The 25,455-nt window shown below is 37.0% G+C and overlaps 1 protein-coding gene across 1 annotated transcript in view; it reads right to left on the bottom strand.

The window, feature by feature from the left end:
- Positions 1 to 25,455, bottom strand: part of LOC117411302 (ephrin type-A receptor 7) — a 61,113-nt gene that overhangs the window by 11,656 nt on the left and 24,002 nt on the right. Inside the window, exons 5-6 of the mRNA XM_034018594.3 lie at positions 24,797 to 25,132; positions 559 to 683 (exon numbers count right to left, since the gene is read on the bottom strand). Coding sequence (XP_033874485.3) covers positions 559 to 683; positions 24,797 to 25,132 — 461 coding nt within the window. The remainder of the gene's footprint in view (positions 1 to 558; positions 684 to 24,796; positions 25,133 to 25,455) is intronic.

Here is a 25,455-nt window from a genome sequence, read left to right as displayed (position 1 = left end):
ACACAGTGAGGCTGAGCAGGGATTTCAAACCAGGATCTCCTGAATCCCAGTATCGGTTTAAGCCACTTACACAATGACTCCTTTTGTTATTAAAGCATGATGTTCATCTAACACTCAGGGTAAAGATGTAGTTACCATACTGTATTAATAAAGCTGTTAAAAAAAGTCAATAAAGAATTAACCCAGGCAATTTCCAGTTCTCAGTGCTTTTTTTTATTATCTATGTAATTCATTTTAGTTCTCTGCCCTAATTTCTTAGCTGTACTGTGAAGAAAAAAAGAAGATACAATTGTACTAGCAGATTTTATATATATATATATATATATATATATATATATATATATATATATATATATATATATATATATATGACATTATGTGGATTCCTCTGTTCTGTCAGGGTTATTATATCTGACTTCTCACGGACAATAAATAGGTATATCTGGTTACTATGCCCTGTGGGCACAGCTTCCTAGGTTCGAAAATAAACAGAAAGCTTGACAAAAACAGATCGAAAGAGTGCGGTATCAGTAGTACGGTTCTGCTCTCGACACTTACCTTCTCATAATACTTGATTTCATATTCTGTGATGACCCCGTTGGGAAGCTCTGGCTCCTGCCAGGAAAGCTGAATGCTCCTCTGCCGCACTCTCTCCTTGATAACTTCACTAACCTGCGAGGGAGCTGTTTGAACAAGACATTTCAATAAAAACTGGGCAAACTCACTCCACATCTGCAATCAAACCTCAGGACCAATCAACCCCATACAGTGCCGCTTTCATTATCATAAAAAGGACAATATTCTATTTTTTTTTTATCACAGAAGCTAATGAATATTCAAACAGTTGCTTGTTAATGTTTCCACTCTGTAATAGAAATGTAAATGAAAGAGCAAACAGCAGAATATAGCATTATCCCAGTCAGTACAAATCTGGAATTGATGGGTTATGAATGACAATTAGGCAAATGAATTCTAATTAAGTAAGAAGAAAACATGCATTGTTTTTCTCCTGGTAACAAATAAAGACACACAACAGTCCTTAATTAGTCTATATTGTAACTCATGGAAGTGATTACATAAGCATTATGAAGAGAAGATTTGCTTTTTTTTCTTTTGTTTTTAAATACATGCTGTTTTTTATTATGGGGGTAAATATACAGAAATTCATTCAGTGCATTGGAATGTGTATGCTGTAATAAGTAGCATTATGATCACCATTGTTAGAATCTTGAGAGATTAACTAATTCATTAGTATCTTCCATACATGTGTTATCGAGTGTTGACAATATTAACTGGACCTTATCTTGCAATGGATTTTAAGGAAATACTGAATTCAGCACAAAATTGTCAGTTTCCAAATGCACAGTGGATGCATACTGTAATAATACAATTATGATATTTTATTTTTGCTACTTTTGCGTTGACATTTAAAAAATAAAATCTTGTAATGTTATTTATTAAGTTGTATACACATTTTATAGAGGTGTCATTACTCGTGTATGTACACTGCACACGCACTGTACAATACAGTAAACCAAAATATCATTATAAATAAACTTAAGGCATAAAGGAGGAAACCATCTTCTTGTGCACCATAACCAAATAAACTATGATGCTGCATAGGCAAGGGCTTTTAACCTATACAAACACCACAGTCGATGAGTTATTCAAAAGTTGTACTTTAATTGTAACATATATCACTGAGGGAGGGTTGCAAAACAGGTTTTTTAAAAAAACCCTTCGCAAAATCCCAAAAGACTACAAGTACTTTGAAACAAAAAAAGGAAGACAAACTCATGTACAAGACGAAAGATTGTAAAGCAAAGCAAATAAAAAGTGCTGACTCTGTTCTGTCATGTTATGTGATCAGGGATACCAAAGGTCCCTGGTTGTAGCATTTGCTAACCCCGAATATATTCTCAAGCTGCCACCCTTAGCAGCCAGGCTATGCGGGATTCCACGTCAGCATCAATCACCTTCAAGTGATGCTGAGCTGTGACACTGAGGAGCCACACAGCACTCACAAAGCGTCCCGCAATGAATACGTTTTGACATGCCACACTACTGTGTTGCTAATATAGACATATCCCACATGCCTTTGAGCTGGTAAATGACTCACATTGGCACACCATATTGTCTTCCCCAGCATCGCTTGTATCTGCTTTCCACTCTCTTTCAATGCTTTGTTGGCGACAAGTATCAATTATGTGCAGGAGATTTATATGGTGAAATACAATTTAAAAGCATTTCCTGCTGAAGAACCCAGCTGTGTGAGGCTGTAACTGAATCTCTTGCAGTTAACTATTCATTACTTGTAATACATGACAGTGACGCTGATTCCTTTAAAAAAAGTTTTTACTTAAATACATGCCATTTCCAAATTGTTCAGCATTAAACAGAGTCCTCCTGACTGCTACAGAAGAGCAATTATTTAACCAGCATGATTTAGGGGTAGTTTCATTTCCAGTGTTTGTTCATGGTTTTATAGTTAGATACGACTCAGGTACAAAGAAGAGATGACTTGGCCTCTGGGTCACACAGTGACTTAGAGGTGGAACTCACATGTAGAAACTCTTGGCTGCTAAGGTCTAACTAATCCCGCTGCTTCTCCACCCTTGCCCCTCAGTGATGGAACAACCTATCCACAAATATCAGGTCTGCTCAGTCATTGACCACCTTCCGGTGCCTCCTCAAGACACACCTGTTCAGACAGCATCTGTAAACCTCACAACTCTCCACTATACTGGACTATATTGGACCCAATTGTACCAGTACTTGCAACAGCTTGTAGTTGCACTAAACTGCTCCATACCTTGCCGAATTCTACCACTGCTCTTAATTATAATTATTTCCTGTCTTGCGCTTGATTTTACTCTTATAGGTATCCGTATTCACGTTTTTTGTAATTGCTCTTATTTGAAATCATTCTTATCCATCTATCATACTTACTACGTGCTCTTAAAGGGTACATAAGGACATTTTTATTTTATTGTGTTACATGTTCCCATGTGTTGCTACAACTGTTTATGTAAGTCTGTATTGTTTAAATTTTGTTTTACATTTTGACCACTTTTTTTAAACTTTTAAATTGCATTCCCTGCCTCAAGATGGCTTCCCATGTACCCGCATGGACCTCGCAGAACTACATTTCCCATCATCCTCCTGCTCACCTATGTAACTGAGATGGAGTTATCAGTGAGCAGGAGGATGATGGGAAATGTAGTTCTGAGAGGTCCATGCGGGCACATGGGAAGCCATCTTGAGGCAGAAAATGCAATTTAAAAGTTTAAAAAAGTGGTCAAAATGTAAAAAAAACAATACAGACCTCCTATAAGCAAAGATTTTTACTATAAGTTTAACTGCTCTTAGTCGAACTCGCTCTTAAATGTAATTATTTACTGTATTCCTTATTTTGCTCTTTTTTTAATTTAATCTTATTCTTTACTGATTTTACTGTACTTTATAACTGCTCTTATCTGTAATGTGATATTTTGTAATGTGATACTTTGTATTGTGATATTTTGTAACAACTGTAAGTTGCCCTGGATAAGGGCTTCTGCTAATAAATACATAAATAAATAAATAAATAAATAAATAAATAAATAAATAAATAATAATTTATGCACCTGACAGAAGTCAAATTATTCTGAGATATTAAAGAACATATTTGTGACCCGGCTCCAAAAGAAAGGTTAATTAATTTACAATTTCTATCATGTCCTGTTCTTGAATACATTACAAAAAAAAATAAAAAATACTACCGGTGGGAAATGTGTGTCCTCCCCCACCGCCCCCCCCATAGTTCACACACCCTAGTCTGTGTAAGTCGCCTTGGATAAAGGCATCTGCTAAATAAACAAATAATAATAATAATCATCCATGGATAATATGGGAATACTAAGTGGCTTAAATGTGTTTGCACCAAAATGGACTGCTATGCACAAGTGCATTACTTATGTTCAAATAAGCTGTTTGAATATTTTGAAATAAACAAAACAAAAAAGGTGTTTGACAATTACTTATATTTGTTACACAGTGAATTTGCATTTATTTATGTTTCAAAGTTACCTAAATCCACCTAATAGCATTGCATATAGTACATAAGCCAATAGAAACAAAACATACACATATTCTAAACAGCATGCTATAAATAGTGCATTCTATTAAGAGGGCAACAATTAAAACACCTAAATCAATTCTGCAGAGATTAATTTACAACTGGCAAAAAATAACAAGATAAGACAGAGGCTACCAATTATAGAAAATAACACACACACACCTATCTATCTATCTATCTATCTATCTATTTATCCATCCATCCATCCATCCATCTATCCGTATGCTCTTTTAAATACAACACATTAAGAATGTGTGCGAGGCACGTGGTATGGGAAGGGCCTTTACACATAATTGAGGCATTACAGAGTGAAATCTACAGGTTAATTCTAACCAGTTATTGCAACATTTAACACACTGTGAACTCAATAATAATCACTAATGGTATTCATAGGGTAACAGATGCAAAAATCAGTGGTCAGCTTTGCTATATAATTGTTTACACAGCAGGGTCCTCACTTATTTAAAACCAGTCAACTGTTCTATATCCAAACTGTGAACTGACTCTGGCCAGGCAATTGTTTACTCACGTCCAGAATTCTTCCTACACCATTAAATCTTTTACCAATGGCAAACCAACATGCAATCACAAATGCAATCTAAGATGGACTTTATTTGTTCAGTCAAGTGAATTGAAACTGGAATAAATAACACACATTTTGTTAAGGAAAAACAGCTTGTTGGAAACTTGTAATATCAACATACTTGTAAGACAAATATAATCGTATGCAGTGTGTTGCCATAATTCTTAAAAAACAAACAAACAAAAAAACCCTGTGGAATTTCATCCAATGCTGCTCAATTAACATCTCTTACTGTAAGTAAAGTAATTGGGCTTAATGATTCTAAATTTGGTCGAGAATTGCATTCGCCTTAGTAAAATGGCAACCTCCCTCATTACACAGACTCCCGTGCCTTACTGAAGAAGAGCAATGCCAGCTTCGAGTGACTCATGGGTGCATTACACAGACTCCCGTGCCTTACTGAAGAAGAGCAATGCCAGCTTCGAGTGACTCATGCTTGCATTACACAGACTCCCGTGCCTTACTGAAGAAGAGCAATGCCAGCTTCGAGTGACTCATGGGTGCATTACACAGACTCCCGTGCCTTACTGAAGAAGAGCAATGCCAGCTTCGAGTGACTCATGGGTGCATTACACAGACTCCCGTGCCTTACTGAAGAAGAGCAATGCCAGCTTCGAGTGACTCATGGGTGCATTACACAGACTCCCGTGCCTTACTGAAGAACAGCAATGCCAGCTTCGAGTGACTCATGGGTGCATTACACAGACTCCCGTGCCTTACTGAAGAAGAGCAATGCCAGCTTCGAGTGACTCATGGGTGCATTACACAGACTCCCGTGCCTTACTGAAGAAGAGCAATGCCAGCTTCGAGTGACTCATGGGTGCATTACACAGACTCCCGTGCCTTACTGAAGAAGAGCAATGCCAGCTTCGAGTGACTCATGGGTGCATTACACAGACTCCCGTGCCTTACTGAAGAAGAGCAATGCCAGCTTCGAGTGACTCATGCTTGCATTACACAGACTCCCGTGCCTTACTGAAGAAGAGCAATGCCAGCTTCGAGTGACTCATGGGTGCATTACACAGACTCCCGTGCCTTACTGAAGAAGAGCAATGCCAGCTTCGAGTGACTCATGGGTGCATTACACAGACTCCCATGCCTTACTGAAGAAGAGCAATGCCAGCTTCGAGTGACTCATGGGTGCATTACACAGACTCCCGTGCCTTACTGAAGAAGAGCAATGCCAGCTTCGAGTGACTCATGGGTGCATCTGTTGGACATGTTAAGACCCTGCTAGTGTATATATCAGATTTCTAATAATAATATTGATATAAATAATAAACAATATTCTACAAACGTCATTGGTAAACATTTAAACAGAATATATATTTTACTCAGCTAAACCCATCATTGCATTATGACCAATAAACTATTACATACTTAGGCAACATTGGGGTCTATTCAATTGATTGAAATGGTGGTGGATCTAAATAATGCTAAATAAAATTGGGCCCTTTGTGCGCCAATATTTTGAATTTAGTTTATTTCTGTTTGTAAAAAAAAAAAAAAAGGTTTAAAATAGCAGGGAGGGTTCTATTTGAAGGATGTTAATGACAGTCGTATCATAATCTGCTACAGTTTAGTTCCCCTGATGTGCTGTTCTACCTGGAAGACTAAACTATTTAACATGTGCACAAAGCATATACTGCATTGCACCATTTCAGGCCCAGCATTTTCTAAATCATTCTGCAAATCTATGACAAACAATCAGTAATCCCTTGTTTTCTCACTGCACATAATAAACATTTCAATTAAAGACAGCTGACAAAGCCAAAGACAACAGGACAAGCTCTGAACAGGCTGTGTGATACCTTCATTGAGCCAGCCATTTAACAACTGTTCTCTTGTTTGTTTTAGGCAGGGAGATCTGATTTAGCAAAGGAAACGGTTAAGAACTATAGCCCACTTGAACATTTAAAGAGTCAAATTTGTCAGACAGATGGAAACAGAATATGTCTGAGCCAAAGGAAATGACATCACGATTAGCCTAATCCAGAGCACTTGCATGTTTCTGACAAATATCGGAGAAATTTAGAAACCTAAGAGAGGAGAGAATTCCAAACAATTTTATTTGTATTTTATTATTTTCCTGAGTGACATTATGCTACTGCATATTATTCTACTGTGTCTCTAAAATATGCCTTAGCTGATAAAGTAATAATAATAATAATAATAATAATAATAATAATAATAATAATAATAAATACAAATTCTAAAATGTTTTTAAAATTAACAATAAATTGTTTAATCTCAAACTTGTACATTGTTAATATAACAAAACACTAAATATTAAAATACACCAGGAGGTTTGTATCTGGCCTACTTTCAGCACGCTTAAAATGATCAAAACTTTTAATAATGTAACAACTGCATAAACAAATATGCATTACATTTAGGCCTACCTAAATTACATTTTCTATTATTATTATTTATTAATCATGAGAGTCACTTTCATTGCTGTCACTTATTAGCAGTTCATTACGTTCAAGCTTCTCCTCATCTTCCTCGGCTTCAATGGCAATGACAGAGACCCGGCGTTTAATAGAGACCTGACGTTTACTCACAATATTTGCCAGCAGACCCGGCGCTTATTGGAGTCCCGGCAATTATTTGAAGTTTTACGTTATGTGTGTTCAATACTTAGCTACCATTTTATTTACATGATTCACTGTTTGCTACATTGCTATCTTAAAGTAAAATGTAATGTGTTTGCTTTTGTTGAAAAGTCTATGATACATGATCATTGTTTTTTTCCCTCTCATTCTGTGCAGGGGTTATTAGCAGTGTATGAGCTGATCACTGTAGCATTTTGATTATAAGTTGACCAGTGGTATCTGACTCAGTAAGGAGCTAGAGCACAAGGCAGACAATACTGGTCATTAAATTAACTTTTTGAATTATAGCAGGCTAGTGATACTATAGGTAACGTGTTCTTGTTCTGATAAACCAGATGCTCTATTTTCTGTGAAACAAATTACAATCACTCTTATTTTGTACCATTCTTGATTAGGTCAAATTTTCAACCTTGTTATGCCTTTATTAAGCGTGTTTTAATATTACACAAGGTCTTATTTTTTAAATCACGGGTGGTCATTGCGCATAGCTTCCAGACTGGCAGACTTGCCTATAACAACCCTTTAAAACCAGCCAACTGGGCTTCTTCAATTCAGACACAAACGTTTCTGAAACCGCAGCCAGTGATCTGCCTGCGGTGACCACTGTGACATGTGGCTGGTCATAGCTGTCTATCAGTGCTGTTAAATTCACAGAATGAGAAAGAGCTGATTAGCCTGGGCTCAGACAAGAATGCCCTTTTTTCTCAGTGGAAACAGTTGCTGATCAGAAACGTCTCAGCCCTAAGCACCACTGAGTGATGTGTTACCTGATAAGACAAAGCCCTCTCTCACACAACCCAGCCCAACCCAAAGCCTCAGACACTCTCCCAATCTACAAAGGCAGACCTGCCTCTGAGCTCTCCCCTGGATCCAGCCTGCCGTGATCAGCTCCACTGTTTTAAAAGCAGCCCTTGAAAAGCCTGTCATAGCTGTGCCTGCCCCCATGTTCATTCCCAAATAATAAAGGAGTGAGTTCCATTTTTGTAAATCATTCCCTAATCCTCTTTCGCAGTGTTTTTATAAAAACCTTACAAAGCTCACAGCTGGTGGAATGCGGGCATGTGGATTAATGGAACTAATCTGTTATAAATGCAGGGTGTGATCCCCTCCTGACCGTATCTGAAGTTACTTGATAAATTCACTCTAGTCATTAAATAACACGATGATTTGACAACCCCCACCCCCCGGCACACCAAAGAGATTACATTTAGAAAAGCTTTGATTTCTCAAATTCTTCAATATACTGTCTCAAAATGGAAAGGCACCTTGAACTCTGTAGAGGGACAAATAAAGGAATGAAAGGAGACAACACCAGGGACAAAGAGAAGGGTGATTTGACAAGACTGCTTCTCAGAGATTACCTTGTAAAGTCAATTTCTTTTGCTTTTAATTTGTATGCCTCTACTGAGTGTGTGTCTGTAGTTTACTGTATATACAGGCTGCAGTTACAAGGTATTATGCGTGAACAACAGGTGTAAACTGCGTGGCCGATACACTGGTGCACTTTACACATTTCAATAGGTTCTATTAAAACATGACCTGTGCCATCTATTCCCCCAAGTAAACATGCACAATTATATCACCCATTTCCATTAATGTTTTCAAATACAGTATTAAGACTACACAGAATACGAACAGATGGATGAGCTAATACTCAAACAAATGATGTGTTTTTCTGTTTTTAAGACTAAAATAAAAGCAAACTGAATAGTCTGACTGTAAATACAGGTAGAACAGGTATGCTGGGGGTTAGGGGGTCAGCATAAGGTAACACTTTAAATAAGTTTCAATAGTTTCTCTGCAAATGATTTAATTTATGAGTCCTCTGGGAATGTAGTTATGTACAGTGTTTGTGAATACTGAAAGCCAGAGCTTCTACATTAAAATACTAGCACTAGTCTGAAGAAACGTTTTAAGAAGCATGATGATGCTGATTGCAACATAAGTAGCTTGCAGATCACTATAACTGAGGTCAAAGATTAAGAATACATGGCCAGGAATGTTTTAGTAGTTCTAACAATTTACCATGAAAAGCTTTAAGAACTACTTACACTACCAACTCTTTATAATTAATAAATACAGTGGTGTGCGCAACACACACTTTGTTAGGAAGAAATCCTATATAAATTATAATTGCCCCTATTTATGGAAGAATGCTGTCTAATTTAAGATCAAAGCGAGACTGGATGGTGAAGTTATTGCAAGTTATTTTAAATGACATTTTCAGGATATGGTCTAATTCAAATCAGTTATGTACAGCTTAAATGAAACACTGCCTCACTGCATATGAAAAGTACATAGCGAATGGAAGTAAGGTATTGAAATGCAAGAGGAATAGGGAGGCTGCGCACAGCCTTTGAAGTTAGGAGTCTCTGATTAAAGCCTGAGTCGCTGCCAAATACACAAACCCCCACTCTATTTTGTTCAATATTTGTTCTTATATATAAGAGTAGATGTGAACAGGCACTTCTACTTAGAATTCCCTTTCTTTCTAAAACTTTTCCCCATGGAACTAGTCTCTGGTCGATGCCTTGAATCAAATTTATTATTTTGTCTCTTAAAAATGTCTGGCCTAATACAACTGCCATTAATCAAAGAACATAATTAAAAAGCTGTATCAGACATTGATTTGCCACTAATCCATATTATTCTACTAAGGAACGGCCCTGGCCCTAGCAATGCCACCCCCACCCCCGACACACACACTTTTTCTTTTTGTTTTTTCAGTACAATGCTAGCTCTGGATTGCTCTGTACGAAAGACCACCATCAAAGTACTTCAATGGCAACATCACTTTCAATATAGTTGTTCATGTTAGAATCAGTGACCACTTATGTAAGTAATTGCAATTTGATTCTAGCCTGGGGAATTGTGGGGTGAATCTGGGGCAAATCCCACCTGGGATAACTGCCATTTGGGAATAATTTTGCACACAAAAATGGCTTTAAGGTAGTTTTGTTTGTTCCATTTTCTAACAAATTAAATACTTTACAATGGCTCCTGTGCTCTGCTGTACTTACAACAGTGTCTATGGTTATAGTATAGCTTTTTGAACAATTCTGGAAAAGCTTGAGGTGGTTGTTATAATTGTTATTGATGTTGCAACTGATGGAAAAACAAGATGCGACTATTCCTGAAATATGAATGGTTATACATATAGTCTTATGGTTTAGACACAGGTGGAGCTTGGTAAATTAATATTTGTAATGTGTAAGAGTGCTCTCTCTCTCTCTCGTATTCTGGCATTACAGTAATGTATTGCAATATCTGCCTCGTGCCAGAGTCGATTGTGTTCCATCACAGCTAGCATCACTTGACAGGATTTAGGCTGATATACTTGTATACACAACGACCGCTGTCAAAACCACGGTAAAGATAAATAACATTTGCCACTGGCTTGAGGCACAGATATAACTCTTCAAACTTGTTTTCAAAATACAGTAAATGCTATTTGCTTATTAAATGCCTCCTTGTATAAAATGTGGCTTCTCCAGAAGCTAACTTGTGTAAAGGCATTGAAATATTACAACAGATTTATAATTGTAAAATTGCAAAGTGCCACCATTCTGAAATGCTTTGTGGTTTCCATGCAGGTAGATCAGTCAAATGTACAGTAAAAATGAATACCGACGCACAATAAGCTAATCCATAGTACTTAGTGCTAAGACTCATTTTCAAAGAGTCATACAAGAGAAACTTATTGTGAATCAAAGGGTCACTGATTGGGCACAATTCACCTTTAATAATGAATGGGATTTAGTTTGTATTCTAAAATGAATGTGTTTTAATTGAAAATCAAGTACACAATGATTTTATTTAACATGAATATGGTACACGTGGTCTATTAATCTATTTATGCTAGAAAAATTTAAGGACTTTGATACCAAGAAAACAGAACATAGTATTATTCTATGGTAAGAGGTATACTTCAAACCCTAAAAAAAATATAGCTTTTGTGTTTATTTTTTAATCTTATGTATTCGTATGTATAGAATTGATATGGTACTTTTATGTAGACATTAGTTGTCCAGTTTTGAAGGAAGTTCAAAATAGAGTCTAAAGAATTTTGGCATTACTAATAATATTTGCTATTTTAAAATAAAATAAGACGATCAAAGTTAAACCACTTAGACAGGTTACACCTGCAGTGCACCTGCATTTACTAACACACAAACTCACAAGCAGGAAATTGTTTGAAGGCAAAGTAAGAACCACTTTTATTTGTTACCTCGTTTGCTATTAAAAGTTATTTTCGTAAATCCTTTGAGATCTATGATCTGCCTAAATTGTTCCTCATGTTAAAAACAATTTCATTTGTCCAAACGATACTGATTTAATTTTGACTTGACATTCTCAGAGAAACAATTTTATTTTCAGACCCTATAATTTACAGAACAGGATTAGGCTGTCTCATAAATTGTCCAAATAAAAGTGTTAGCCGAAGTGCTTCCTTACTGTTTCAATTACCTTATGTATAAGCATGAAAGCCTTGCAATAAATATAATCTGCAACATTTCAGCCTGGTGACCTGGCTAAAAGAAATATGCAGACAACTGAATTATTTCAGCTCAGTCTTTCTGTTTAAACTGGACATGTTACACTAAATCTTGTGCTGCAGTGATCAGTGAAATTCGTGCTTGGCTGAATTGTATTGTAATTCATTGAAAAACAAACATAACTTACATGCAGTAATTAGACTTGTGTTGATCGCATGTCTACAGCTATGGCCAAAATATTTGTATCACCCTATACAATTCATACATTTTGCTTCATAAAGGGAAATGAAACCTGCTGAATAATGTTACGTTGACATATTGAATTACACACCGCTTTGTAGTTTTCCATATACTTAACGAAAAACTGACAAAAATTAAAAAATGTGACATTTTGAAATCTAACATGAAATACTGTACTACTATTATGGCTTCCGGTAGACTTCTGCAATATCATTTTGTAGTTTCTTTGATTACATGTTAACTAAAATATCTAAATTATGTTCATGTAGTTTTTTTTTTTTTTAATGATGTCTCAATCCTAAATTTCTAGGCGATGAAAAAACATTTGTCCATAGCTGTAGATGTTCTGCACTGCAGCATAATCCACATGGCAAATGGACACAATACTGCCAAAATCCTACAGTTCCCCTAACAAATGCTTCAGGATATTTGGCAGTACATATTTTTCATTTTGGTGATGCTAACCAGATTTTTGACAGGGCATATAGATTTCATTGCCCATCTACTTTCCAGGAGAATGTAAACTGTAACTTAAAATCTTTGTTATATGATACCTATTTTTAGACAACTTTTCCGCGAAGAAAAAAAAGGGAAATTATAAATTCATGCAATAAACATGGAGTGCATGCATGACACTTTTAGACTGCATTCAGGTTAGTATCCTGGATTTAGCAGGGAGTCTGGTTTTTATATTAATGAAACTCTGGGTTTTAAGTAATTTTGATGACGCCAAACTCAAAATACTACTCGAATGAAGTCGACAAAGCCCAACAAAAGGTTAGATATATTTATAATAATGTGTTTAACCAATGTGGGGAGGCTGATCTGAAATGAATAGTTAAGTATGGAAAAACCAAACAAACTAAAAGGGTGTTCCTTATGTAATAATAATGGCAGTAGTGAGTACGTTTTGAATGCACTCAAAGTTCTAAGAATGATTTATCTGTGCCCTGGCTAACATTCACCAGACCAGATGTGACTCCATCTGCTTAGGTAAACATTCTGATATCCTCTCTGTGGAAACCATAATTGTTTTAGTGTTGTTTTTTTGCTGAATTATTAAAGTCAATACCAGATGGCCTTCCTAAACTTTGTTAAAAAGGTATTAGTTGTAAGCTGATGTATCTTGGAGAGGTGAGATATGCAGCTGAGGAACAGAACAGGTGCACCGGCTGGATTTAAGTAAGGGAGATGCTATTAAATTCTTAGAGACAACGGCTTTAGGGTTCCTAAGGTTACTAATAATCAGATGTGCCAATTCAGAAGTTTAAAGGTTACTGCATTGCCATTCTACAAGTGGCACTTTCTCAATTGAATTCTCAAAGAAGGTCTTTGTTTTGTTTCCAAGGAGAACAACAATAAGCCCAAAGTAGGTAGATCACTGTTTAATATAAACTTTTTCCACTTGCTGGCCTTTAAGTTTGGAAATGTATGTACCATGTAACGCCTTTCAACGTGTAATACACATTGTATATACTTTTATTATTGTTTTTTTATTTATTTTATTTAGAGTGCCCAATTATGTTACCCCTCACTGCAGCAATTTTCCACACAGCTCAGGAGAAGTGAAGGTCCAGTGGGCCCATGACCAAGCCAGTTTCCTCTTTTAAACAGTCCCTTCTGGTTTTGCCTCCCTAACCCACAGGACCAGCAAAGCCAATGCAACGCTCCCTCTGGAATCCCCAACAAAGACTGTCAACTTGGCACAGCCAGAATGCAAACCTGCGCTCCCCTGACTGTATGACTCACCCTGCACACCATGCAGCTGTGCTTTTACCAGGGGAGACACAGGGACCCCTGTGCTCCCCTGACTGTATGACTCATCCTGCACACCACGCGGCTGTGCTTTTACCAGGGGAGACACTCAGGGACCCCTGCTCTCCCCTGACTGTATTATTATTATTATTATTATTATTATTATTATTATTATTATTATTATTATTATTATTATTATTTGTTTATTTAGCAGACACCTTTATCCAAGGCGACTTACACAGACTAGGGTGTGTGAACTATGCATCAGCTGCAGAGTCACTTACAATTACGTCTCACCCGAAGGACGGAGCACAAGGAGGTTAAGTGACTTGCTCAGGGTCACACAATGAGTCAGTGGCTGAGGTGGGATTTGAACCGCGGGACCTCTTAGTTACAAGCCCTTTTCTTTAACAACTGGACCACACAGCCTCCTATACAGGGTATGACACCCTGCACACCATGTAGCTGTGATTTTACCAGGGGAGACACTCAGGGACCGCTGCGCTCCCCTGACTGTATGACTCACCCTGCACACCACGAGGCTGTGCTTTTACCAGGGGAGACACTCAGGGACCCCTGCGCTCCCCTGACTGTATGACTCACCCTGCATACCATGCGGCCATGCTTTTACCAGGGGAGACCCTCAGGGACCCCTGCGCTCCCCTGACTGTATGACTCACCCTGCACACCACGAGGCTGTGCTTTTACCAGGGGAGACACTCAGGGACCCCTGCGCTCCCCTGACTGTATGACTCACCCTGCACACCACGAGGCTGTGCTTTTACCAGGGGAGACACTCAGCAACCCCAGCATGTATATATGTTTAGACACAAAGTTGGTATTGAGATAAGTAAATATGTGTGATTCAATTACACATCAGGGATCTTCATTCTGCCACCCTAAAATCAACCTTATGTTTCACAGTCATCAATTCAATTGAGTTTTTATTGTATTTATTAATACGTGGGTCAATAAATCCCCCGTGGGAACAAAAAAAAAAACAACCCTGCTGGGTCTATCTAGAGTTCAAGAGAGGTGGTTTTCATCATTAAAATAGACTCAGTCATTTAAACATAGTTTTAATACTCCTGCCTAATGGTCAATATACTGAAACGCTCAAATTGGCTATGTTGAAAATAAACAGTCAAAATACATGTATCCATCTGTTGATTGTTTGTAACACAGCTCTCATATAAAATAAATACAACTCACGTTAACTGAATATAAATATTGGCACTATTCTTGGTTAATCAGACCTGTTTGCTGCTGTTTGTTTCTTAACATGTTACTTGACAAAATAGCAGCAACCCAACGTAGTATTTACCTCCAATGTAACTCGAGTAACTTATAAAAGTAAAAGGACTTTATTGCTATCTGAAAGTGACAGCTAGATGTTTTTTCCCCCTGTCAAACTGGGTATGATTGTCTGTTTCAACAGTGTTATTGGAAACTCCTGATATACCCCAAGCAGTGCAAAGGAAATGTATTTATTTTACCTCATAAGAGATCAAGGTCTTGAGATAGTGGCAGCATATAGGAGGTGACTGTTCAATCCCAGTGACTGTTAACATTGATTTCTCCATTATCAAACACTTAGTACATGCATTAGCACTGGGGTTATATGGCGTCTGTCTTTGTGAAACACTTTTAATACCTTAACAACTACTTCAAACTGATTCAATGTTTTCCACAATATGTTAGTTATTTGTTTTTTTTTTGGAGCCGACGTTCTGAATAAATAGAGCAAGTGAGCCACCGGTGGAGTGTTGTACAAGCATTGGGAATGGTATTGTGCGGTACTTCCATTATCCATCAGAAAGAACGATGTAATTGCACATCACACCAGCGACAGGCCATGAAGGTGGCCATGGTAATAAGCATGGTTAACTGTGGGAATGCGAGGGAACCGAAATAATAAAGCTGATATTGTACTTCTGAAATAGTATCACGAGTGAAACTGTATAGTAAAATATCCAAGTCATTATTAGCATGGCTTTTCAGAAAGAAAGAAACACACATAATAAAATGAACAAACCAGAATAAAAAATAAAAATAAAAATACAGGGGCTTACAAATAATCTTAAACTGTTTCTTATTGGTTTTAGAATTTTAATTGGCATAATATGTGAATAGCTTGCACATTATTAAGCAAAACAATGGCACAGATTATTGTCATATTTATAACAGTCATATTTGTCGTATTTATATTATATTGTCATATATACATACACACAAACAGATGTTTGGTTTAAGTGCTGTTTTGAACTCCTGTTGGTTTTTATAATTATTATTATTGTAAATGTTATAATGCAGAGAAAAAACTAATTAAATTAAAACAAGTGAATGCATTCTGCAACTATTGGAATGATGAAAAGATTTTCAGAGGAAGATCACTAAATGGCTGAATGGACAAAATCATTGTTCTACTCTCCTTGTAGCCAGCTATATAGTCAGTTATCCTTTTCATGCATTCAGATTATCAGTGAAAAACAAATACTGTTCAGAAGTTACAGCTAAAATTGTAAGTTTATTACACAGATGAAGGCTCTTGACAAATACTTGACTTAGTTGCCTTATGTTTTTGAGTGTTGCGAGTTGGTGGATGCATTTCCTGTATTAATGATTTAGGACACAAGTGTAGTGTTTAGAATGTCCCTGTTCTACTTTAAATTGTCCCTTTCTGCTCATTCGTTTTTTTAAAAAGCAAAGAAATTATAGAAATTAAAATATGTGCTTTGTACTTTGTATTCTCCTGCCTTTAGTTGAATTCAAATCTAGAAAAGTTATATTAAAATTATACAATGCACTGGTATGAACACACCTAGAATATTGTGTACAGTTCTGGAAAGACATTGAGACATTGGATTCCCAGAGGTTTCATTTCCCCTGCTAACCTGGTTAGGGTTTTTTCTGTTCTTTGAGTGCTAACTGACCAAGTGTGCATAGGAGGGTCGAATGGCCTTTTCTCATTCTTAAAATGTCTTATGTTCTTATGTTCTAACAAAGTCAAAAAGTAATCTCATTACCATTTATTACATTAGAGTTCAATCAGTCATCCTCCTCATAACCTGTAAAGAGGTCATCCACTGCGGACCGGCCCAGAGTTAACTACTACAATTAGTATTCATCAGCCAAAATAAAACGGGTTTCAAAGAAGGATTATTAAAGAGTGCCACATTCTCTTGCTTCTTATCATTCTCCTTTGGGAGGATGAGGCCATAATCTTCCCTAATAGGCCATTTATTTTACACCTGAGGGCTCCCATCTTTGTTTCATCCATTTCAATAATATAAATAAATATATAAATAAATAAATAAATAAATAAATAAATAAATAAATACAAATGCTTACATTCTGCTGTGAGTAAGTATTATAATGAAAAACTAAAAGTAGGTATATGTAAATGGCACTTACACAAAGTGTACTGTTGAGGTATTTAACTATTAGGCAATTTGCCTCACCAAAATTGGTAAGGAAAGGCTGAGAATGGAATGCAGTGTCTAAGTACCGTAATTAATGACTGGTGCAAGAATCTGTCTAGGACTGAAGGAAGCATTTCTAGAGAGGACAAGATTTTGACCCCGGATCTCCCCAATCCTGGATTTGCCAAAGCCTGTCTGAAGCTGAAAGACACAATAGGCACTGGTGCTACGAACTGGACAAAAAATCTAACTTGTACTCAGGGGAAGTATTGGGTGGAGGGGAAAAGGCCCAGTTGTCATCACAAAACAGAATCTTCTACTGCAGAACTAATGAGCACCTTTTGCAGTGTAACATTTTCTCAAGAGATGATAGGGACAGTAGGGGCATGGTGACTAAACTACCCCTTCACCACATTATATCAGGAGTGATCCATAGAAGACAAAGGAGAGAAGGTTGGAGAAGGATAAAGAGAAGGCTTTCGGGCTGTCAGTGTGCCATCTTTCATAAGCACTAGCACAAGGGAAAAAAAGAACAGGGGCTATACTGAACCTATGTTCACTCAAGCACAGTGATTCAGGGGGATCTATAGGGGCTCGTCTGCCAGCAATAAAAGGCTGAAACAGGATACTTGGAGAGATTAATTACCCAGATAGGGCACGATAATGCAATTTAAATGGGAAAGTAATTAAAGTGCACCTTCCATGAAAATTATTCATTGCTGACGGATTGGGTGACAGACAAATCTGAAGGCATTTCCAAAAAAAATAAAAGCTACAGGTTAAGTGTGGCAGGCCTTTTCCTTGTGAGACCTCCACAATGTCCTTGCAGCTGTTGAATCGAACCTCCCTGCCCAGCTCTCATCAAATTACTGCATGTGAAGACTAGAAGGGTAAAAAAAGAAAGGCAAGGCTCCCAGGTAATGTAAAACTGGGACACATGCTACAAAAGAGGATCCACTTAACTAGAAAATTACAGCACATGTCAGTGGTCAGCTGGGAATCTCCGGATTCAATCAATCCATACCATTTAATGCCATAATGGCAAGTGAGACCATAAAAAGCAGCAAGCAATCAATCAATAACCTTATCGCTCCCTAGTGTTATCCTTACAAATGTATTGGACAATATCTCTTTTGTAGTGATAAAGCGACGATATAAATTACCAGTCAGGTGTCATGAGAATAAACTGCCCTGTGCTAGCATTAAACTGATGCCCCTTTTTCCCTTGGCTTGAATTCTTATTCTTTTTGGAACTGTTATTATTAACACAAGACACATCTTGTATAATAGCATTGTCAGGAATTTCATAAAAGTTTATTATTATAAATAAAGACAAAGAGCATCCAAAGTGCACCCCAGAGGCTTACTCGAGTGTCTTTACACAAAAGTGCAATTTGCATCATTTTTGTATGTGAAATAAAAATCATTATAAACAAAATAAAACAGGTACAAGCATTTCAGAATTTGAATTTAAACAGTAAAATCAACAGCTTTATTTTCACTTTCACTAAATTAATTACGGAATTTGTTTAACCAGCTTTATTTACTGAAAGCCATTAAAGAAATAAAGCCAGAAAAAAAGCACAATTATTAGATTGTTTTGTTGCCAGGGTCTAAGCTGCTCATTGTGATCACCATAGCAATCATACTCATTAGAGAGTAAACGCCAAGCTAAGTTATAAAATACTGGAACCGCTGCAACACTTTAAATGGCCAACCACTGCCATATTTTTCAACTCTGCAAATATTTTAACTGATCTTGATTGACTGTCACTACTGGTTGCTAAGGGGACCACCTTTTCAAACATTGTTGGTTGGCCTTTTGCTGTGTGTAGCTGTACCTTTATTTTGCACCGAAAGATGGTTTCTCTGAAACATGCCATGCTGCATTTATGTGGTCTGGTTACTGCTGATAGCAGCATGTATTACTTAAAATTCTAAGATTTAAAATTCTAAGAGTTGTAACTTTTGTATGTTATTTTCGTTATATCATCTAGCTGCAAGGTTTTATAAAATATAGTGACAAAATATAGTTTATGTTTAGATCAATTCCAAAATTATGTTTTCAAAATAGGGGACAAAATACCGATCAGGCTTTTATTTAAGTATGTTCTGTGGCTAATGATGTACATATGATATTGATTAATATGCTGTTTCTGATTTCATGGGTATATTAGATTATAGATATTACTCTCTTTCAGCATGAGGACACAATTAAAAATAATAATTTAAATAATGCATAATACATTCATATGATATTTATTTTTGTTTATTGTTGTCTCATTGTCACATCTAAGTAGAAAAAGTCTGTAGAAAATCTTAAACTAAATTGAAGCTATATATTTTTTCAACATAAATCCAGCTGACTCCATGTCTGTTTTCCATACACACCTACCATATGCTAACCATCAGGCCATTTGCAGGCCATTTGGTAGGTCAAGAAAAATTTTAATCTTCACGTGTAAAGTATAAACAAGATGAACTCTAGACTTCCTATCCTTTGATACTTTAACTTTTAAAAGGTATTTCCATGTAGCTGAAGTATAAAGGCTACGTCACAGGTGGTAAAGCCCATTTTACACTGAATCTTTGAGAAACAAAGTAGAGAACCCCAGGGTGGTCTTTGTGTCTCCTCAGATCAACCTCATTTGAAACTGGCAGCAAGGCTCAGAATCTGCACTACAGTTTAATTAAAGAATGCTGATCAAAGGGTAAACCATACACATGTTGGGTAGGAACATGTATATGGTGTCACTGGGTTGTGGGAGGCTTCAGGGAGGAGACTCCAGTTTGTGTTACACAAATTTAGGTGACAGGAGATCATGTAAATAATGGCTTGTTGTTCGGTTCAGAGAAGCTTGCTGTGCTTCTGTGTCAGTGCATTCTAATACACAGGGTCATATTTGCAAAGGCTACAGTTCATTTAAAAAAAGCACACAAGCACAACAGCTCAAAGAAATCCAATGCAATTTTCTATGACAATTTGTTTTATGTACATTTTAATTTTTTATTTTTGTTATCTTATATAATTTTTACCACTTGCAGAATTATTTACCTGCACCAGCAAACTTGAATTTTAAGCATCCCGTGGTCTGCCTCAATCAGGCTGTTTGTTTAGTTTTGTTGCTGTTCCCATAACCAATTATAATTATAATTATAGAAAGAATACTCTGGCTTGAATCTTTGAGGGCTACTTCTGTCTGGTTTATAGGTTTCTACTGTGCACTTTATGGTATTCTTTGATGCAAATTGTTAGCAACAAGAGGAACATAGTTAATATAACTCATGTGTGTTGCCATTTGCCAAAGTGTTCTGGCAGAAACTGGTTACCAAATGGTTAAACAGCTGCTGTTAAAAACGAATTAACAGCACAGCAGAAGAAAGTAGGATAGGAGGCTCAATACCAATTCAACACTATCCCGAAGCTAACACAATTTTCTTTTTTTTCTTTTTTATTACAAATAACCCAGTTTCTGTGGTATAATTAGTTGAAGTGTAAAACCTGCTGTGGGATCACTAACCACACACACACGCACACACACACGCGCATGCACACGAACACAATACATGTTCTCATGCTCTCCTGTTAGGGGTTGTGATTAAATTGAGAAAGTTTTAAGATTTTAATGCAACTGCATACCCTATTTACTTGCCAGTAACCTGACTCAATCCCCTCCTGGTAAAAGTTAATCAAAAAGAGAAGATAAGGTGTTAGGTTTAATAATGTAGCCACTCACAGCGGTGACCCCAAGCGGGCCCAGGAAGTGGTCAGTATTTTAGATACCAGGACATTCCAATTAAAGCTCGCTCAGGCGTTTCAGCTCTTGCCTTGGGAAAAAATGAAACGTCAAAGGCCCACTGACTGCGGCTCAGGACAATGAGTTAATATCTCGCCAGAAATCCACACAGGTGGCTCTTGCAGCTTCTATTTGGACTGAAACTTGTTTCAATAATTGTTTTAGGATTTATTTCTTCATTTAGGTTTTTGCTATGTTATTTCCCTTTTGGAAAAAAATAATAAAAACTAATTGATTCATTATTTAAATTCATTTTCTGTGGATATGTACATGTGAGAGAAGATATATCAGCTGCAACTTGTAAATATGACATAGCATTTTATTTAGGATTCAATTTGAATAGTTCTAAGAATTGTGTTGTATATTTATTAAGTTATTTTCTTATTTCTTGTCTTTTGGCACAATAGAAACCATATCCTTAACCAGTTACAGTGCTACGTTAAGGAAGTTTTACACATCTGAACAAATATGAATTACGCATCATTTTTAAATTAGCATTAAAGTATGTTCAGTATTTATTCAAAGTACTCACCCAAAATACATTTTACTCACATTGTGTCTAAATTGGAGAGCAAATACTCAGTGACCCAAAACCTTATCTGGAGCACTGCATACTATAGTTATTAAAACCTGAAGATCTCTGAACTACTTTGTGTATTTTAAAATGGGTCAGAGTGTGTCTCATTTAAAAACCCCATGATCAGTGGTCTAAATCATAATAAATTAAATGAATAATGATTATAAAAAAAAAAAAATACAATTCTCACGTTCCTCTTTTGCAAAACTATGCCGTATGGGTCTAATTGTGGCCATTTCAACAAAAACAGCAAACCATCTTCGTTTTAAAGTCTTTCAAAGTCACCAGACTGTAGTTTACAGGTAAACGCCTCTCCACCACCCTCCCCCTTTACTGCAGTTAATGACTAAATATTGTTAAAATTGGGATACTAATTGTCTGGTGTCGACATGCCACGGGTAATTATGAATCGCTCACACAGAAGCCTTACTAATTGTTATTCACAGGTCTTCTTGGCATGTGTTTGTGTCCTTGATGAGACAAGCCACAACAGGCTGATATGTACATCTCTGACACGTACCTTGTCACTGAACATACATCATCCCATTCAGCTCATCCCAGATTCATTTTACTGGCTAGTAGCAATTACCTCTCTCTTTGTGCCTGACCTCTTGACAAATGGAGTGCAGGATGGTTACATGTTTTTTTTCCATTTTAGTTAATTGACTCCCCACCTCTCTGACCACAACTTCTTCACAGGTTTTAGTTAATGATTAAAGAGGCAATGTCTTTACCCTTCTGGCCTTAAGTAATAAAAATAAATACACAGTAACTGCTTGGCATTATGAGGTAAATGGGAGCCAGGGCCATATAATGAGGCAGTACCTTTATATGCACATGACTGTACATGTTCTAATCTGCACAGATAAATACTGTAGCAGTTCCCTGCCAGTATCAACCACGAAGGGAAATAGGTGGATTAGTGTAGAGGTTTGGTGCTTTATTTCCAGGCTCTTTACTGATCCAACCATTAATTTACATTATTTCACTGAGCACCATTCATCTGCGTTATAAATAACCATAACTTGAAACATGTTTTGGTCAACCCCCCAAAATGAAATTGAGTTTACAGTTGTAGCATGTAATGCTGTACCTAATGCTTAAGGGTATAAAAAGTGCTGAAGCCTTATCTTCCTTCCAGCATTGTTTAGGCATGTATATTTCATGTTTAGCCCAGTGTGTTCTACATGCCTGGTTACAGTCTATTTACACAGAACAAACACTATTTGGCTGAAGAACAGAGCTTGTGAATGACTATATTAGCTAACACAGTTTTAAGAAAATGATGCTATGTGGTTGCTCAAGCCTAGAAACAATAGCTTTTTTGATTCAATCAGTTAAAGATCTCACGTCAGGCTGTGATTTGACACTGAAGATTCATGACCCTGAATTACCGTAAACTCCTCTGAGACCACACTACACGCACCGCTACTTATGATGCTTCACTGCAGAAGAGCGCAATGAGAGCTGATAATGTTTGCCTTAATAACCCCATAAAGTATAATTTTTGAGCACATTTAATTTGTCTAAAGGAACACCAATAAAGCTGGCTTATATATATATACAAAAAGAAAAAGAAAAAAGATTGTCTGGTAGCCAAAATTATATCCCATACTGTTGCATTGACATTATTGTCAGTCACGAGGAAGGAGATATAAATATGATAATAAGAAATACTCCACTAGTCTTAAGACACTCATTGACTTCTAATGGCCTAACACATGAATCATGACTGTTTGACAAACCAGCTGTGAATGTAACTAATTACTCAGCTGTCAAAACTCATGGGTCATCAAAACCCTATAATGAACAAACTACATATACCTAATTAAATCTGGCTTTTGCATCTCTTTCTGAATCTTTTGAAAACAAATGATTATTAACCTTTGACTTCCCTGCTCTATTACTATATATTGCATTGCCCACAAACTAGTAACCTGCAGCTGGATATTCAAAATATCAATCAGCATTAGTAGACTAAAGCCCACCGCACACAGCCCGACTCAAGCCATCCTGACTCATCTCATCTGAGTTTGCACAGATTCTGCGATCAATTGTGCTCAGTTTTGGTTTGATGTCACAATTGAGTTTTTCCTGACTGGGTGTCGCACACTGCTAAGGCTGAATTAGACGGACCACAACTAGATCCTGGTGATTACTATGTATGCAGATTTAATTAATACTGCCCTGCACACATTTTTGTATCAACTTAGCCCAACATAGCGACTCTAACATTATGCATGGCATCGTATGCTGATTAGACGGCGGAGACAGCCCCGCGAGGCAACCAAAAATAAGTGCTTAGCCTATTAATTTAGCTATTGAACATTTACACCATGCAGACGTTTCAGCATGTGGTTTGTGACCTATCGGAGATCGACACACCGGTTACTTCTGTTTTAGCGCAGTAAGAAAATATAGGCTGCCAGTAGAGTGATAATAAAAATGTAAATTGATAATTTACCTTTGATTAGTAAACACCTAAAAAAAACAAATTCAAATGTGCACATATTTGGTATTTTTGAATTCAGGACACTCAGAGCAATTCAAGACTAATGTATTTTTACCTGTGGAACTAAAGCTGTCAATATTCTGCCATATTGTATGACAAGTCACATGACACGCCACGTCACCTAAACCTGCTTCACTATTGGTTGACACCCTTATGACTAACGAAACTGCGACTGAAAAAGATTCAACATGTTCATTCTTCAAAACTGAAGACATCCCGACTGAAATCTGGATAATCTTGGTTTTAAGGGCTACCCCCCGAGATGGTCTCGAGACCGCTGAGTAGTGTGGACGCAAACCCTAATTAGCACTTTTAAGCTGGTTTAAAGGCAACTAATATGGTTTAAAGGCACAGTGTGGACAGGGCCTAAAGGTAGCCTAACAATAAACCAAAGGGGTATAATCAAGTCCATGCAAAGCCTTCATTTTGAACCTTGGTAAATTTTGCCGTACTTCAAATACAATTCTGCAAAATGTGTACTTTAGCAGAAAACATTACCAAAAAATAGAAGAATACTCTTATTTAGGAAACCTGCACTGATTTGCTGTTTGGGTCTGTGAATGAATAATACATTTAAATGTTGTACCCTTTCTCTTTATTTTAAATAAACAAAACATTTAAATTACTTTAGTTTTTGCTAAAAAAAATAAAACTAAAAAATAAAACTTCCAAACAATTTTACCTGCTTGGCTGGTCGCAACGCTGACTGCAGCGAAGAGCCTCTGGGTGCGACTGAGGTCTGAGACTCCATTCACAGCTTCAACCTCAAAGGTGTAGTTGGTGTGGGAGAGCAGGTCCACGATGGTGGCATAGGTATCGACTAGTCCAGATTGCTGGGGTACAAATCCAACGATACTGCTGCAGGGCACACACTCTCCCTGCTCCCAGCTGCACTTCCTGCACATAATCCTGTAGGTGACATCACTACGGCCCCCGTTGTCTGCAGGGGGGCTCCACTCCAGGGTCACAGTGGTCTGGTTGATATTGTAAATCAGGTTCTGTGGTGCAGACGGGGGTCCTTATGTAAGGGAAATAAGAAAGTTGAAGAAAAGGTGTTTTTTTTCCCAAAGTGCTAACTAGATAGTAATGCATTGTTTTTAAGTTTATGTATTCATAAATAACACAAAAAATGACTGTTTTTTTGACAAAGCAGACACATTTGATCTTTGAATCACCAAATACTAAATCTAACCTTGAACTCAGCCTTAAACTGTGGACCCTGGTAGTTTCATAAAGCAGCGTACAAACCTTGTTTATGTTAACTAGCACTGTAAGTTTCGCATGTCTCCTTGTTGCAGTAATTAATTCAATTAATGAGCCAGTGCCCCGCAGTTTCAAGAG

The sequence above is a fragment of the Acipenser ruthenus genome, chromosome 6 (assembly GCF_902713425.1).
Source record: "Acipenser ruthenus chromosome 6, fAciRut3.2 maternal haplotype, whole genome shotgun sequence".
NCBI lineage: Eukaryota > Metazoa > Chordata > Actinopteri > Acipenseriformes > Acipenseridae > Acipenser > Acipenser ruthenus.
This window is presented reverse-complemented; position numbering and strand designations above follow the sequence as displayed.